Here is a 15,313-nt window from a genome sequence, read left to right on the forward strand (position 1 = left end):
CTTTCAGCTGCGTACCGCTTAAGAAAAATCTTATCGTGACCCTTTCCTTGACCGTTTCTTGGGCGTTTTTTTGTATGGAGTTTTGCGTTCCTTCCCATCTGCGTATCAGCCTTTATTGAAGTGTAATCCCACGTCAAAAACAAACATGCTAGTACCACCGACTAGTACTTCACTTTTCAATAATAAAATTCTAGTACCTCCATAAAATTTGAAGCTGAAAAAAATCAGTCACAGGGGTAAAGCTGTCAAACGGATCACAACAAAACAAAAAAAATATCGCAAGCTTAAAAAAAGTTGAGTTTTTTAGATTTTCGTGAAAATTTCACAAAAACTCACCCAAAATGGGTGGTGGCGACTTGGTAAGCTTATCAAAATGTTAACAAAATTTCCCGAATAACCAATTTCCCTTCCAGAACACGAAAAAATCATGGCACCCGAGCACGTTCAAGAACCAGGAGCGCGTCTGGAAGGCGGAACAGGCGGACGCCGCGGAAAAGCGCAAACTGGCCGAGCTGCAGCACGAAATCAATGAGGAGCGCAATCGGGAGGAGCTGAAGACGATCGCCAAAAAGTCGGGCCTGCTGCCGGACGATGGCAGCGGAGACCGCAAGCTGGAGTGGATGTACAAGGGACCGGCCGTTAACCGGGAGGAGTATCTGCTGGGGCGGACCGTGGACAAAACTTTTGAGACGATGGACGCCCAGGAGAAGGCCTCGGCAGCGGCGTCCGGATCTGGGGTGGGAATTTCCCAGCCGAAGAACCACGTCGAGCACGAGTGCATTCCGTTCTCGATCCGGCAGTACAAGGGGCTGGAGGGCACGGAACAAGTGGATATGGTTCGGAAGTTGATGGAGGACCCGCTGATGCAGATCAAGCAGAAGGAGGTCGAGAGCCGGCAGAAGATTCTGGAGAATCCGGTCAAGCTGAAGGAGCTGCACCGGCTGCTGAAAAGTGACCAGTCGATCCGGGGGAAGGACCGAGAGCGGGACCGGAAGGGTGGCAAGAAGAAGGACAAAAAGGATAAGAAGAGTGAGTTGGTTGAGTTGATTTTTAGGAATTGGTTATTAATTTGGATATTTTTTTTCAGAGAAATCGAAGAAAAAGCGAAAGGGATCTGAGTCTTCCGACGGTTCCGACGATTCCGGAGGAGGAGATTTGGATAAGATACTAGCAGAAAAGTACAAAAAGGTTCAAAACTCAATGGAAAAGCAGGAGGAGGTCAGTCTGGACAAGCTGCTATCGATGAAGTATCAGAAACTGTCCAAAGAGTTGAACAAGATGGCCAAACCGAAAAAGTCCAAGAAGAAAAAGGACCGCCGTCGAAGTCGCTCCTCGGAAGACTCCGAATCGGACTCGGATTCCGACGGAAGAGAACCTGCCAAGCGGAGACGCGACTCTTCTCGGGATCGAAACCGTCCTGGGCCGTCGAGGGTGCGGGAACGATCGATAAGCCGTGATCGTCACCGTCGAAATCGCTCAAAAAGTCCCAAAAGAAGGGAAGAACGCAAGCGTTCTCGCAGCCCTGCAAAACCTTCCCGAGAACCTGCTCCCCGCGGTCGGCGAACTCCCGTTCCGAGCAGCTCGTCCGAGTCGTCACCGGAACCGACCCACCGTAGACGGAACGACTCCGACGACGAAGATGAACGCCGTCCAAAACCCAAAAACTTTGGCCTCGTGTCCGCTTCCGGGAAGAAACTCGAGCTGAACAAGCGGGACGAAGTGCGCCTCTACAAGCGGGAGGAAATAAAGGCGCACCAGTCGAGCCAGAAGCCAACGTGGACGCGGCCGGAACGGAAGGCAGCGCCACTGACGGAGGAGGAAATGGAAGCGAAGCGGCGGGCCATGATGAGCAACGCCGAGTGGCGCGATCGCGAACGTCAGCAGAACGTGAAGCGGTACGACGACGAGGACCGGAAGCTGGAGGAACGCGACGGGCCGAAACGCTACGACAAGGACTTTGTCATGAAGCAGTTTAAGCACGCGGCGAATAACGAGACCGTCGAGAAGCGGATCAAGTCGAACAGGAATAATATTCAGCGCAGTGGCGGATCGATGAATGATAATTTTGCGAGGAGATAGAGGGAGAGAGGCGAGGGAATGTATTGGGACTCGAATGTTTCAAATAAACGTTTCAGAACATCTTAATCATATTTTGATTTCAAGCAACCGAAGTTATATTAATACTCAAGACGTCACGCGTAACTACTGTTAAATCTTGGGCAACTTAAAAAACGTCAGAGCTGGTTTGCGTGCATTCATTATTTTCACGAACATTGAGGTTTAAAAGTTTTGTTTTGCACAACTTTCTGGGTCAATTTTATCCCTATTTGATTGACTTTTACTAGAACGCTGAGTAAAAATCCCCAAGAATCACCTAAATCTGAACAAATTTAACTAAAATACGAGACAAAATCATCCATTCAGAAAATTATTTGAAATGGGCATGCAGACCCGACAAAAAAATCTAACGCTATCCTTTTGATTATCCTGCACTCAAAAAAACTTTCACCACATTGTCGCATGAAAATTCCGGTGACAGCCAATATTTGATCCAAAACCACGTTTCACATGAGCCATGCAACTGTCACCATGCATTCATGTCAAATCTGTATCATTTTCACGCAGCATACACTCACACAACTATATGTCACGTGAAATTCCTGCCTGAAAATTTGGGGGCGTGGCATGCAGTCAGCTGGTTCTGTGTTTGCATGATAATCTTGCAACTCCCGCATGGAAATTGGTATGGAAAAAATCCATACACCTTTTCATGCAATGTTGTGGTGAAAAGTTGTGGATGGTTGCATGAATTTCCTGTCTGCAAATTTCGGTTCGCTCGTCGAGGAGCTCAATCATCAGTTTCTTCCCGGCGCTCGACTTGGCATGAAGTGCGAGAAAATAAATTACAGTTTTGAGATAGGCACAAAAAAGAGTACCAGAATTGCTCGCGTACAATTTTCCGAATCGAACTGTAAGTGTTTTGACCTTTTTTCAAATAAATTCAACACTAAATTGGGCGTTATTTTTATTTTCAGGGAACTAAATTCGACAACGCAAAAGTCATCGAAAGGTGGCACCAAGCGATCAGAACGAGTGCCACTAAAAGCCTTTCCCGTCGGCTGTTGCTGCAATGAAAATAACACCATTAGCGGCCAAAAGCCTTCAGCCAGCACCTCAATATTTCACGCCGCATCAACCGCCGTTGACCCGAAGAAAAGGACGACGGCCAGTTGCAAATCGCCGTCCTCGAGAAGTCGCCTCCTTCGAAAAGTGTTAGTTGGGGGGGAAGGCAAGTGTATTTTGTTGCCAATTAATTGCCTTTGAAGTGTTTTGAGTGATTGAAATGCAAAGTGTGATTTACTGCGTTGTATTACAACTTGAACATGTTTTGTAAATAAAAATAATTAAAACTTTCCAATGCGTGTTATTTTATAAAAAGAATAAGAAATAATCCAATAAAAGAAAAAAGTACAAAAAATCCGCAGTAAAAATCATGCAATCTCTAAGTGACGATCATGTGAATAATGCATGAAAGGTCATGCACATATCACGTGAAGTTCATGCTAAATCCACCTGATGCGGTAATGAACAACCATCATGGGTCGGCACGCTGGAGATTTTGCATCCACCGGGAATTCACGTCAATGTTACCTGATTACCTATTTGGAAAAAAATCACTTATATGTTCATGCAACTTTGTGGTGAAAACTATTTTGAGTGTAATAATTGTACACTCAAAATAGTTTTCACCACAAAGTTGCATGAACATATAAGTGATTTTTTTCCAAATAGGTAATCAGGTAACATTGACGTGAATTCCCGGTGGATGCAAAATCTCCAGCGTGCCGACCCATGATGGTTGTTCATTACCGCATCAGGTGGATTTAACATGAACTTCACGTGATATGTGCATGACCTTTCTTGCATTATTCACATGATCGTCACTTAGAGATTGCATGATTTTTACTGCGGATTTTTTGTACTTTTTTCTTTTGTTGAATTATTTCTTATTCTTTTTATAAAATAACACGCATTGGAAAGTTTTAATTATTTTTATTTACAAAACATGTTCAAGTTGTAATACAACGCAGTAAATCACACTTTGCATTTCAATCACTCAAAACACTTCAAAACAAGCTTCAAAAGCAATTAATTGGCAACAAAATACACTTGCCCTCCCCCCTACTAACACTTTTCGAAGGAGGCGACTTCTCGAGGACGGCGAATTGCAACTGGCCGTCGTCTTTTTCTTCTATTGAGGTGCTGGCTGAAGGCTTTTGGCCGCTTATGGTGTTATTTTCATTGCAGCAACAGCCGACGGGAAAGGCTTTTAGTGGCACTCGTTCTGATCGCTTGGTGCCACCTTTCGATGACTTTTGCGTTGTCGAATTTAGTTCCCTGAAAATAAAAAATAACGCCCAATTTAGTGTTGAATTTATTTGAAAAAAGGGCAAAAACTTACCGTTCGATTCGGAAAATTGTACGCGAACAATTCTGGTACTCTTTTTTGTGCCTATCTCAAAACTCTAATATATTTTCTCGCACTTCATGCCAAGTCGAGCGCCGGGAAGAAACTGATGATTGAGCTCCTCGACGAGCGAACCGAAATTTGCAGACAGGAAATTCATGCAACCATCCACAACTTTTCACCACAACATTGCATGAAAAGGTGTATAGATTTTTTCCATACCAATTTCCATGCGGGTGTTGCAAGATTATCATGCAAACACAGAACCAGCTGACTGCATGCCACGCCCCCAAATTTTCAGGCAGGAATTTCACGTGACATATAGTTGTGTGAGTGTATGCTGCGTGAAAATGATACAGATTTGACATGAATGCATGGTGACAGTTGCATGACTCATGTGAAACGTGGTTTTGGATCAAATATTGGCTGCCACCGGAATTTTCATGCGACAATGTGGTGAAAGGTTTTTTGAGTGTAGTACATCCGCTAACTCCCGAAAATATATTACAAAAATTATAGCGGCCAGCCGCAGAGAGGATTCTGAGAACGGATCACATTTCACAGAATATACAGGAGAGGAAGGATTGGTGTCGTGTAGGGTGTGTTGAGAGGCGGTCGCCAACTGCTCCAACCCCTATGTACGGCGCTGGTTACATGAAATGTCGAAGCTTCAAAACTTTTACGCCAGCTTATTTAGAGTTAGTACTCTAAAGAAGCATTACAAATTATCAATATACCTAGAGGCTCAAAACATGTAACTGTGGATTTAGAGTTGATTAACAGTTCCAAGTTCATGCTTGTGGTTACTTAGATATCAAGATATTCCATGCAATATGTACAAGGAACGAACCGCACTAATTCTCCATACAAACTTTGGAGAAAAAGAATTCGGCCCTGTCTAAATATTTTTAATATTTCAAAAAAGTGCATATGTTTCTGGAGCCCCAAAGTTCATGAACCCTATGGATAGGGGAAGGTGGGGCAAGACGACCATATGGGGCAAGAGGAACAATCGCTCGTACGGTCGTAATTTTTATAATTTTGATTATTTCCAGTATGAGGAATTGTTGTTAGCAATGCAATTAGCTGATTCTACTACCACATAACCACCAAAATGGCGTAAACGCCACGGGGCATAAGATTTAATGAAGCTTTTTTCAAAACCTTAGTTTTCTTATAATATTTGGGAAGTACAAAATAAGGCTTAGGGTTCGTTTTAAGGTTCATTCTATCATAATGATATTTTTCCAAGATCATTAGTGTCCCTACCAATGACTTGCACCTATTATAAAGTATGATTAAACTTTTGGTTATTTTTGTTGAGAGCTTTTAAAAAATCTTTTTCAGGTGGGGCAAGTGTACCATATGGATTTTTAGTATGGAAAAAAATACGAATTGCTGCAACAACATTTTTTATTGGGAAATAAATACATAAAAGTACTTAAAAACTGATAAACAATTGTTTAGAACAATGTTCCTACAAAATATGATGATATTATGAAAATTTAGTATTTATCATCTAAGTAATAATTTTTGTTTCGTAAAAACGATCAAATTTTTAGTAAAATATTATTACTTAATCTAAAAATGAAAGAAACGTTTCAAATACATTCTAATCTGATGTATCTAAGTGATAACAGTTGAATTGTTAGCAAATTAACATGTTGTTTCATGCATTGTTCCTCTTGCCCCAACGGGTTGTTCGTCTTGCCCCACTAGTTGAGTAGAACGTACGGAAAATCAAAAATTTTAAAATCAATTTTTTACATTAAAAAACATGATTTTTTTTAAATTTGTTCTAACAAAGTCTTAGCCAAGACCTGGAATAAGATGATTATAAAAAAATCCGATACATTTTTGAACGTTTTTAATGGATTATTACGAGCATTACCTTAGCTTGTTACACTTGCCCCACTTTCCCCTACAACAAGTTACTCGTCGTTGGAAGGGAAATGAATACAAGGTGGACAAAAACGTTTTTTTGTAAATTAAAATCTATCACCCAAATTAAAATATAATAAAATTTCAATCAAAACGTCCTATAGAAATATTCTGTAATTGAGACACATGGTCATTCAGTTTTTTGCCTTCCTCACTGAGGTAAGGCTATAATCCTGCTCAAAAAATGAATTTTTCACAAAAAGCTCGTAGACCCACCTTCATGTATTTTGACTCAGAATCGAAAACTGAACAAATGTCTGTGTGTGTGTATGTGAGTTTTCTCAGCACTGGCTGAACCGATTTTCATCAAACCAGTTGCATTCGATTTTGTTTAAGGTCCCATACGTAACCATTGATTTTTATAATGTTTTGATATGTAGTTCAAAAGTTTTGTATAAAAATGTGTTTTTGTATTCATCCGGATGTTGGATGTTGTTGGATAAAAGACCGGAAATCGATTCAAATATCGTCATTTTATACATCGTTGGTTAGGTAACCGCTAGACCTTTCCAACGAGTCCAAAACATCAAAGATCTGTCTTGAGTTATGACCACTTAAGTGATATTTATGTACTTTTTTGAGGCCGGATCTCACTTAGATGTATGAAAACTATATCCGGATCCATCATCCAACCCACCGTTGGTCAGGTAATCGAAAGACTGCTTGCAAAACAGAAAATCATATTATCTTTGCCAAAAATCATCATAATTCATTTCTGCAAAATGTGGAGACAACGAAGAAATTCAAACTCATTTGTTTTCGATCTTTTCGATGCCCATTACAACTCCCGAAAGTATTTTCTAGTTATGTCCGTAGTTCCGTCAACAAACCCACCGAAAAAAAAGAGCTTCAATCTCACTTTCGTTGGAGTTTCCCTGTTTATGCGCTTCGGAGGGAGGAATAGGGGAGTTCAGTGTGGGGTGGTTTCGGTGGGTGGGAAGAATACATAACGAATCTATGCTGCGAGCGAAGACGACGACTACGACGACTTCGAGGGCTGGGTCGACCGTCGACGACACGTGCCGTCCGGTCATTGACTGATAAAAAGGATCGGTCGCTGGTTGAAATTTCGGTTATGTATAAAACTCTACCGAAAATGTGGGGCTGTGGGGAATCAGACCGGGAAAGCGGTTTCGGGAGTTTCTGTTGGAAACATAGCAGAAGGACTGGGAGATGGGTGGTGGGTGGCAGTTTACGGTGAGATGCGAAATAATGTCCAAATCTGTGTTGGAATGGGGAGTTCAATCGCCACATAAGAGTCGAGAGCGCCTGTTGGCTAAGAGTTACTTGGTTACACCTACGAAACTGCCCCGAAAATGCGTGAGTCAAGCAGGAAAATATTGATTTTTTTTGTTGGTTGAGGATGGAAATTTTCCAATCTTCATTATTTTCTTTCCAAATTATTTCGTTGTTCGGAAGAACTTAGATGAGTTTGTTTTATTTGTATTAAACTTTAACTCCTACTAAAATGAAGTAATTAAACTCTATAAATTCGGACACAAAAAGAGGGAAAAAGAAGGAATGTACACCCAAAGTTAAAGAACGAGGGAATAGTCCTCATGAAAAGAAACGTGAGGAAAGTGCTATATTGCGAGAGTATAGTCCTCTCGCGTGTTCATTCGTTCATTGGAACAGTTCATCCTATGAATGGCTTATATGGACAAACAACCACCACTTAGTCACCGAACCATGGTGGCCCATACGGCAAAGGCACGGTTCAATATGCCGAAGGGCTTGGGTTCGAGTCTAGGTACCGGTACTTTTTTTTTGATAGATGAACTTTTTTTTGGAAAATGAACCATGAGTAAAGTACTTTCGGTAATTTCGGGATTTATCCTCTCCGTCCGCACACAGTACCATTTTACTACCGCTGAGCTGAGATCTAAGAAATTCTTATAAAAAGTTTTTTGTTTGAGCGGATTTATAACCCTATACCTCAGAGAGGAAGGCAAAAATCAATCAGATTTGAATACTTTAAAACTCAAAAATATCTGAAATATGAGATAAATAAAATATTTTTGAAGGTATTTTTCAAAAGTACGATACAAAAATACCCAAAAATCAGAAGGCAAACAAATATTGTAAAAAAATTGGATTTTTAGAAAACCACTATAATCCACCAAAAATGGAGTTCATTTGGAGCTCCCGCGTCGAAGTCCTCGCCGTTTTGGGGGAAACTGGTATCGATTTTTCGGCCACCCATGTACTCCCTTGCAGCATATACTTGTGCGAAATGCTAGATTTTCGTGGTAGTAATCGCAACGAACTTTATTTTTGCTTTTCAATGATTTATGATTTTTGCTAACAAATTTAGTCGCATTTTGTTTCAAGTTTGCATGTTATTATTTTTGATACAATTTGGGTCAATTTATAACAAGTAAAACCTCGATCATCTTACAATAAAAATTCGATAGAGCATAAATCAAATTAAATGATTCTTTTCAAAAAAACATCTAAGGAAACAAATTGAAAAAGTCAACCTAACCTTTCAACTTTTTTTTGTTTCCGAAAGTTCCTTGCCCCCAAATTACATCACGACACGTGTAAGCTGGTTATTCGTACTCATGTCAGTGTTAGATAGGCAGTAAATCTCGCGGATCTCCGATCTGTGTGACGAGAACAGCAATGAAACTTCGTTCAAGAGTCTTTATTTCGGTGATTCACAAAGAACGTCAAACACAATGAATCTCAACAATCCGAACGGTATCCCATTTCAGCGCATTGCGTGTTCTGGCATTCGGCGTTCTCATCTCTAATTCTCTAATACGATCCATATTGGATAACATCGCATCCACCAACCGACCGTTCATCGAACATACGCAGAGAATAAACCTTCGATTGTGTTGGTGCACGTGTCAGGCTGGGGAGATTTTATGCTGCTCACTTCCCGGCGGGGTCACTAGAACGATGAACTTTCGCTTTTATCTTTTTGGGCGAACGCGTGCGCGCGTGTAGCCACAGACTAGGGCGAGGGGAGCTGAGTTGGACTTATTTTATGATGACTCATGAGTAAAGCATCAAATTTCTAATAATCTGGTGAGGAAAATAAATAGATCACCTCCGTGTACGCACGAGTGCAAGCAGCAGTCAAGTGCTCAGTGCTCTATCGTTTTTTCGAAATTTTTCGCCGTAATTTACCGTGATTAGCCGCGAGTTTGCTCCAACAGCATGCCAAGGGCCGGCCGTGGCCGTGGCAGTTCGAGTGCGGCCTCGAAAAACCCGCGAAGTTCGTCTACCGGCCGTGTGCAAAAAGGTAAACAAACCAACGCCGCGTCGACCGCCATCGCGCCGGGGAGTGTGTGCGCCAAAGGATTCGACCCCAAGTTATTACACCCTAATTACCGTGTCCAGGGCCGCAGCCCTATAAGGCTCCGTTCAGCTACTTCCGGCAATCCGTCGACCCATGGCGCTTCAACATCCGCCAACATTCCCACCAGTAACAAGTTCGCGAGACTGAGTGACGAGGAAAGCAACAACAACAACACCGACGGTAGCACTACCGACGACGACGACGACGATGGTCGTGCACGGAAGAAAGTTATTTCGCCAAAAAAAGTAATTACTCCGAAGGAACGACGACCACCACCAATTTTCGTTTTGGACACGTTGGCGGACGATGTTGACGAGCAGCTGGAAGGCCTCGTGTACTGCCTCAAAATAGGTAAATCGTCAGTGCAAGTGTTCACATTTGACCAAAAGAACTTCGACCTGGTTGTGGAGAAATTGAAGCGTCAAAACTTCAAGTTCTACACATTCGACCCCGTGCAGAAGACCGCTGTTAAGATCGTCTTGCAGGGGTATCAAGACCGCCCGATCTCCGTCCTCAAGGAGCACCTCTCGGGTGTCGGAATAACGCCGCGAGACATAAAAGTCCTCTCGCGGAAGACAACCGTCACAGGTACACACACACTGTACCTGTTGTACTTCGACCGCGGCACCGTCAAAATTCAAGACCTGCGGCGGACTAAGGCGTTGGACGGTTTTTGGGTAAACTGGCGGTTTTACTCCAAAAATCCGACGGACGCAGCGCAATGTCACCGTTGCCAGAAATTCGGCCACGGCTCGCGGAACTGCAACCTCCGGCCCCGCTGCGTGAAGTGCGGTGAGTCACACCTCTCGGAGGCGTGCGCACTGCCACGAAAGGCGGACTTGGGGGAAAACGCAGAACAAACCAAGCCGCGCGTAAAGTGCGCGAACTGTGGCGGTAACCATACCGGTAATTACCGCGGATGCGTCGCGCGAAAGTCCTACCTCGAGGAGCAGGAAAAGAGGAAGAAGAAAGCAGCAGCATCCCACCCTTCTCAACGAAGTACAAGCGCAGCCGTTCCTGCAGCTGGCCAGTGTACGGTTCCAACGGACAACCCAGCGTTCCCTCCTGGATGGGGGCGGTCGTTTGCAAGCGTGGTCGCTGCCGGTAGCGGCGATGCGGCCCAGCAAGGAGTCACCGGGGAAGATCTCTTTACCCTGCCGGAGTTCTTTGCTCTCGCGGGGGAGATGATGACGCGGTTTCGGACCTGCCGTAACAAGGCGGAGCAATTTCTGGCCCTCGGGGAGCTGATGATTAAGCACATCTATAAAGGATAAAAAACTGTGATCTAGTTTTAAGCTTTTTCTATTTCTATCCCCTTTCCCTTGCAATTTTAGTAAGTTTTTTTCTTAACTTTTTCTTACTTTCGGTAACCCCTTAACTACAAGCAACAATTGTTCCAATATGGATTATGATGTAACACACAGCTGAAAGGAACTCCAAAACTCTGTTTTGTACCTTAAAAGAACTTATTGTATCTGATTATTCACCAATAAAACCGAATTTGAATTTGAAAATAAATAGATTGTTCAAATAGTTTGAGAAAGCAGAAAATTGTTAAACGACTAAGTCAAAAAAAGGGTAAGATACTCTAAAATAAGACCAATCGAAGCACGAATTTTTCTTGTCTTGTTGATGGGAATTCCCTCGAATTCGTACCGCTTACTTCCGCAGCCCGCAAACTCCACGTAATCGAGAACTATTATACAATGAAGTGGAAAAAAGTGGTTTTCTTGATCTAAAGAAGAAAGCACTTACGTTAGAACACCACGTGTGTGAGAGGTTTTTTTAAACGAGATGTGAAATTATCAATTTGCAGCTTTTGAATAAAAAACGATACTAAATGTTGAATTAGACTTACTGGAATTTAGAAGTATTCAATCGTTAAAATTTAGCTGTATAGCAAATTTGTTCGTAAGAAGCATTTGTATTCTATTATTATGTGATTTCAGTTTATAATCCAGTATTTATAAATTTAATTTTGCGATCAATTAGAGCGTCCAATTTCCCGTTTCCCGAAATTCATGCGGAAGTATACATTTTCTTAAATTTTTGGAACTATTTTTTGAAAATGCTCTGAAAAATAATAAATTAACAAACGCAACATAATTTTGTTCAATTAAATGTATTGTTTGGTTTAATATAATTAATCAGATTATCAGAAATAATGATATCAGAATTATTTCTGATAATATTATTTTTTGAAGCAACTGGGAATTGACGTTATTTCATCAAAACAATATTAACTCCTTACCTCCAAATTAAAATTGAGATTTTTTACGTTTTTGTTTACCATGATCAAATGAGATGAACATCGAATTTGTGCAAAAAGAATTATTTCAACGGGTTGAATACCTAGTACTAAAGAAATTACAATTTTAATTAAAAGAATTATGGAGCACTGGTGCAACTACAGGTGTTAGAGGGTTAAAGGTGAAAAATAGAAGATTTTTTGTGGAATGATGTTAATTTATCGTATAATTTTAATCATGTTGCATAATAACACAAAAAAAATCATTGAAAAATTTCTTTCTATTGATTGTTCTCAAAAAATGTAAAAATAAATTTCTAAGCTTGCTTCAAATATTTGAAAACATTGGGTTGTTTGGAGTAAAACCAACACTAAAATGCTTTACCATTTGTTCAAGAGCTGAAACCAGTATTTGTCATGAAAAACATAATTTCTGCATTTTTTTTTCTCATTTCAATAAACTGGTCACAGAGACAAGTTTAAAATTTCTCATCAAAAAATATTAAAATGCATTTTCTTGTAGTTGAATGATTTTTTACATGCAGTCAAGCTGTTAATTGATCATCAGACTTATTGAAACCGTTAATGTTGATGTCCTATACAATTTTGTTGCATAATATTAATTAAAACCAAGATCATAAAAATGTTCAATAAATTTAAAATTTCCCGGGAAATCGGCTGAAAATTTCCCGTTTCCCAGGAAATTTGTAACCCCGGGAAATTGGACGCTCTACGATCAATTAATCATTAAATAATTTTCTTTATTTTTGCAAAACAGTGCACACTTGATTATCCGAAGTTTCGACTATCCGAAGGTTTGTTTGGAACTTCGGATAATCGAATCATTTTGACATCAATTTCGAGTTCTGCGACCCAATTTTAGTTAAAATTGATTGGTTGATTGCCTTTAAAATTTAAAACTAACTTAATTCAACTACATGGTTGGTGCCTTCCTCACTCCTTACCAAATATGGACCAAACGAATGATCCGGATATAATTTTCATATGATTTTTTTAGTTTTTGGGAAACAAAGTGCGCAGAAAACAAGGTTTAAGTTATGGAACCAAGTAAGTTCAATTAGGATCTAGTATCAACAAGTATTGAGTTGCCATATCTACGTTCTTTTGGACTTGTGTGGAAGGATTTTTGATTACCTAACCAACGATAGGTCGGAAGATGGATCCGGACATAATTTTTGTACAGATAAGTGAGATCCAACTACAGAAAAGAACAATAATTCCACTTAACTGGTCATAACTTGAGACAGGGTTGCCAGATCTTCGATCTTTTGGACTTTTTAGAAAGGTCTTTCGATTACCTATCCAACGATATATAAAATAATGATATTTGGTACGATTTAAGGTCAGTTATCTATCAACCGTATATTGATTTGCCATTTTGGGCGCAATATTGAATTTAAAAATTCTAAATCTTCCCCTAAACAATAAAAAGTAAGACGTCGAAAAAAAAAAATCGTCTAAGGCCATCGGATAATGGAGTCTGGACTGTAAATCTTTTCTTGACTTTTTTTTTCTTACACGCAAACGAGAAATCCGCGAGGGTGGCCCTCCTAATTGGAATTGTGTGGGACAGCGGTGAAATCGCGCGGAAATCCCTTCCGATTAGAAAGGTCTTTTGAAAATTCACGGAAAACGTCGAAATGTTTCAATTTTATTTTACAACTCGCAAACACTCACGCGTAGTTGTATCTCACACGTCAGTCCAGTGTACATGTGTGCGTGCTTGCTATTTTTCGCCGATCAAGACAAATTCACTTTGCAGTGTGGTGCAAGATCAACTGACTGTTATTATGAAATTTGTGTTGGTTTTTTCAAATAGTCAAAAAATTGTATACCGTCAGTGGGGGTGACATTGGGTCTGGGGGGTGAGATTGGGTCAAAGTAATTTTTTACGGATTTTACCATTTCTTAGGTTCTTCTCAATGAAACTGAATTCTGTTGAAGGGTTGTGTAGGGGACATCTTGAGATGACTTCGCTGAAAAAATCTCGTTCCTAGACCAAATCCTGTTATTTTGGCAGCTGTCTAAAGTTAGGATACGTTTTTGGCCAAAATTTACCTCTCAAAAAATCATTTTTCTAATATTTTTGTTAGAATCGCTCGAAAACTACCCAAATGTTTGAAAATCTCCACTTCAAACATTGTAGCATGTCAGTACGATTCCCTCGAGCAAGAAACACTGTTGAATGATTTGTTTTTACCATATCGTTGTATTTGAGCATCATTTTAGTTTCATTTGACTCAATGTCACCCCCTCAAAGGGGTGAGATAGTGTTCATCAAAATCCACCATATTTTGGGAAAATGTTAGTAAACTATCTAAGAACAAATCTTCGTTGAAAGATTTTCGATGTTATTTAAATAGTTTTTGTTATTAAGAAATTACGAGAGGTGTATCGTTTTTTGACCCATAGTCACCCCCACTGACGGTATTTGTATAATTGTTTAATTGTGTGTTTGTTTAATTGTTTAATTGTTTAATTGCTTAATTGTTTAATTGTTTAATTGTTTAATTGTTTAATTGTTTAATTGTTTAATTGTTTAATTGTTTAATTGTTTAATTGTTTAATTGTTTAATTGTTTAATTGTTTAATTGTTTAATAGTTTAATTGTTTAATTGTTTAATAGTTTAATTGTTTCATTGTTATAGGACCTTGGACATTAATTTTTTTTCGCTAAAATTCAGTAAAGTTTTACTTTATTTTCGTCAACTGAAATGTCAGAAACCGATTCAGTAATTAAGATTTTACGTAGTTGTCAGTTACCTGACATTTGTCACTTTGGCTGATAGTTTACTGAAATTTCAATAAACTGATTGTCAAAGCAAATGAAATTTCAGCAAAAGAAGTGTCAAAACATTTAGCTGAAAATTCAGTAATTTTGTTGTGTCAGTTTGATAGATTTTCAATGTTTTTTTGTGATTTACGTCATCCTTACTTTTTTTCAAATATGTATTTATTTTTTTCACCATATATGGTGAAACTATAGTGCATTGATTCAAACTCTAGACCCTTTGGTTGTAATCAAATTGTGTAGTTTTAAAGAATGGGAATGAAGTTGAGAATCACTGTTCTAAATTGTCATTTCCCAAAGTTTCATTTACTCGATTTTTCTACCTTTTCCCTAATAGTGATTTTAACAATCAACTTCTTTTGTCATAGAGTTGTTAGAGCATTTGAAGCTTCAAATTGTTTGTTTGAAAGAAAATTTCCATTAAAAAGTTTTGTTATCGAAGTTAAGATATAAATCAACAAACTTTTGGAAAATCTGTCAAGTAGAATATGCTTTGTGATTTTTCATGATGTTCTAGAAACGTTCCAAACGCCA

General features: G+C 39.7%; 1 protein-coding gene and 1 long non-coding RNA gene across 2 annotated transcripts; one reads left to right on the forward strand and one right to left on the reverse strand.

Annotated features, from left to right (window-relative positions):
* Nucleotides 1-233: 233 nt before the first annotated feature.
* LOC120428566 (pre-mRNA-splicing factor CWC25 homolog) lies at nt 234-2,113 on the forward strand. The gene is made up of 3 exons (XM_039593603.1): nt 234-359; nt 414-1,029; nt 1,088-2,113. The coding sequence occupies exons 1-3, from the start codon at nt 342-344 to the stop codon at nt 2,077-2,079; spliced, it is 1,626 nt and encodes a 541-aa protein (XP_039449537.1). The 5' UTR covers nt 234-341; the 3' UTR covers nt 2,080-2,113.
* Nucleotides 2,114-4,038: 1,925 nt separating this feature from the next.
* Nucleotides 4,039-4,939, reverse strand: LOC120428407 (uncharacterized). Its single transcript, XR_005607087.1, has 2 exons — nt 4,463-4,939; nt 4,039-4,398 (listed from the first exon to the last, which is right to left on the reverse strand). It is a non-coding gene; the product is annotated as an uncharacterized LOC120428407 (long non-coding RNA).
* Nucleotides 4,940-15,313: the final 10,374 nt, after the last annotated feature.

Source organism: Culex pipiens, chromosome 2 (assembly GCF_016801865.2).
Source record: "Culex pipiens pallens isolate TS chromosome 2, TS_CPP_V2, whole genome shotgun sequence".
In the NCBI taxonomy this organism is placed as follows: Eukaryota; Metazoa; Arthropoda; class Insecta; order Diptera; family Culicidae; genus Culex; species Culex pipiens.